At 39.8% G+C, this 3,058-nt stretch overlaps 1 protein-coding gene across 1 annotated transcript; it reads right to left on the bottom strand.

Annotated features, from left to right (window-relative positions):
• Nucleotides 1–1,934: 1,934 nt before the first annotated feature.
• LOC138427211 (cAMP-regulated phosphoprotein 19) lies at nt 1,935–2,781 on the bottom strand. Its single transcript, XM_069566582.1, has one exon. The coding sequence runs from the start codon at nt 2,757–2,759 to the stop codon at nt 2,421–2,423; it is 339 nt and encodes a 112-aa protein (XP_069422683.1). The 5' UTR covers nt 2,760–2,781; the 3' UTR covers nt 1,935–2,420.
• Between the last annotated feature and the right edge of the window lie 277 nt (nt 2,782–3,058).

The raw sequence follows: 3,058 nt of genomic DNA, 5'->3' as shown, positions 1-3,058 counted from the left end.
GAACAGATCATCAGGCTAGTGTCTTTGCTACAGCCTTAGCCAAAGCTATGAAACCACAAAAGGGAGGTAACTGCTTCCATTGTGGAAAACCTGGTCATATGAGAAGAGAATGTCAGAAATTAAAAGCTGATCAAGGTGCAATTCCTAAAGACAGATCTTTTGCTAGGAGGAATAAGACTCCTCCTGGACCTTGCCGTCGATGTGGGAAGGGGCTTCATTGGGCTAATGAGTGCAGATCTAAAACAGACAAAATGGGCAACCCGATACCGGGAAACTATCTTGCGGGCCTGAGTCCTTGGGGCCCAGGAACAATACCGGGGACTTTTCCTCCCTGTCCTCCTGCTGTCCCACATACCCCAACCCTGTTCCCTCCCAGCAACAGTTACCAGTCAATGCCTCATTAAAAGGACCTCAAATGATGATTTCAGACTTGCGGTCTGCTACTTCAGGGAGTGCTGCTGCTGATTTGCCACTAGCTGAGAATGTTCTTTTGTCACCAGGAGGAGGTATTTACAAATTAAAAACAAATGTATTCAGACCACTGCCTAAAGGCACCTTTGGTTTAATATTAGGCCATAGCAGTGAGGCTTTGAGAGGTCTAACCATAATTCCTGGGGTAATAGACCCCGACTACATTGGGGAAATTTTGATTATGGCTTCTACTTCTACCACGCTTTCATTATTAGCTGGGGAACGTATTGCTCAAATGCTTCTCCTACCTTATCATCCCTGTTTGGCTTTTCCTAATGAACGAACAGGAGGAAGTACTGGGCGACATATATTTTGGGAAATGCTTATCAAAGATTCTCGCCCTGTTCTCTCCTTGATTATACAAGGAAAAAACTTCGAGGGACTATTAGACACAGAGGCAGATGTTTCAGTTATTTCTTCTCAACAATGGCCCCAAGATTGGAAAAAAGAAAAAAGCCCTCTAATGTTGACGGGACTGGGCTCTATTGCAGATGTCTGGAAGAGTACCCATCCCTTACAATGCCTATTCTATAACGGAAGATCAATGTTTGTTACCTTTTATATTGTAAACATACCTATTAATATTTGGGGAAGAGATCTTCTCTCTCCTTTGGGGGCTTTTGTAACCATTCCCCCGGAAAACTAGTAGCTGCTGCTCAAATTCCTCAAGCATTCCCATTAAAATGGTTAACTAATACTCCAAAATGGGTTGAGCAGTGGCCATTACCACAAATGAAGCTCGAGGCGTTAGAACAATTAGTACAAGAACAACTCCAACTTGGCCATATAGAGCCCTCTACCTCTCCCTGGAATTCTGTTTTTGTTATAAAAAAGCAATCTGGAAAATGGAGAATGTTAACTGATTTACGAGAAGTTAATAAATGTATTCAACCTATGGGAGCATTACAATTGGGACTCCCCTCTCCAGCTCTTATTCCTCAGAATTGGTCCTTAATGGTGCTAGATCTTAAGGACTGTTTTTTTGCCATTCCCCTACAATTACAAGATAGAGATAAATTTGCTTTTACAATTCCTATTCTTAATCATGCTCAGCCTGTTAAGCGTTATCAATGGACAGTCTTACCACAGGGAATGACATATAGTCCTACTTTATGTCAAGAATTCATAGCTTGCTCTTTACAATCCCTCGGTCAAGAATACCCCAATTATATTCTTTTTTTTTTTTTTTTTTTTTTTGGCTGTGCAAAACTATTGTATTTACAAAAATGGCACAAAAGTGAATTCAACAGTCGATGCACATGCACACTTCATTCACATCTTCAATGACAAAAGGTATTCTGAACACTATAGAACTGAACAAGAACACTAGCTTCAACAGCAGCTGTTAAGCAATAGAGTCACGTAAGTTACACCAGAATGGGCAAATATTGCCCAAGTAAAGTTCTATTGTTAAAGCTGAAACAGATTTAAGGCCATTCACGTTCAAGCACAGGATACAAATCTTTTGGAGCCCCATTTATTTGTGTTTGAAATATGTGACCTTTCTTATAACTTGTGGTCTTAAACTTCTGTTTTACAAAACCCAAAAGGAAAATCCAGAAGAAACCAACAGTAGAGGTTATATCAAATAAGGATAACATACAAAGCTATAGTTAAGATGAATTAAAGAAAGCCAACATTAAAACTGCAAAACTTGTTAGTTACTTGTTGGATCCAGCCCTACACTAGAAGTTAGGTAATATATACAATTATTTTCAAGTAGATTACTTTATGTTGCTCTAACATGTTCTTTTCATCAGTGCACTGTTAAACGAATCAAAAACTCTACACATGTATATTCCCTTAAAATAGCAGCACACACTACCGCTACCTGCAAAGCCATCACTCTCAAATGACATAGGGAGTAAAAGGAAATAAAAAGCAGAGGAGTAACATATTAAGGAGAAATAATGGGAATTAGAAGATTCATGCAGTTCAGCTCTTTTTAATCAGCCAGCCAGTTTGCTAGCAACAAGAGATGGTTTCCGTTGAGGAAGGTCCTGTGGAGTGGGAATGTGGTCACCAGTGACCTCTGTCTTATCCGGGGTTGCAGTAGGAAGTTGCTTGTTCTTCATTTTTGCTTTAGCCATGTTGTAATCCCCAGAATCAAAATATTTTTGCCCTTTCTGCAATCGTTTCCTTAAAAAATCGGAACCTCCAGGCTTTTGTCCCAGATGAGGATACCTTGCTTTTAATTTTGCTTCTTCAGCTTTCTCTGGACTAGTCACTTTATCTTCCATTTCCTTCTGCTCCTCCGCGGAGGCTGCCTCGGGGACTTCCGCAGACATACTGCTCCCTCTTACTCCGCTTCTCCCCCCAATTATATTCTATATCAGTATATGGATGATCTCCTATTAGCAGCTCCTAGTATTGCTGAACGTGATGAATTCTTTCTAAAAGTACAGGAGGCTTTAAAACTATACAATTTGCAAATAGCCCCAGAAAAAATTCAAAAAGACTTCCTATTTCGTATTTAGGAATGATATTGGAACAACATAGAATAAGGCCACAAAAGTTGCAAATTAGAAGAGACCACCTCAAAACTTTAAATGATTTTCAACAGTTATTGGGAGATATCAGTTGGCTA

The sequence above is a fragment of the Ovis canadensis genome, chromosome 21 (assembly GCF_042477335.2).
Source record: "Ovis canadensis isolate MfBH-ARS-UI-01 breed Bighorn chromosome 21, ARS-UI_OviCan_v2, whole genome shotgun sequence".
Classification (NCBI taxonomy): domain Eukaryota; kingdom Metazoa; phylum Chordata; class Mammalia; order Artiodactyla; family Bovidae; genus Ovis; species Ovis canadensis.
This window is presented reverse-complemented; position numbering and strand designations above follow the sequence as displayed.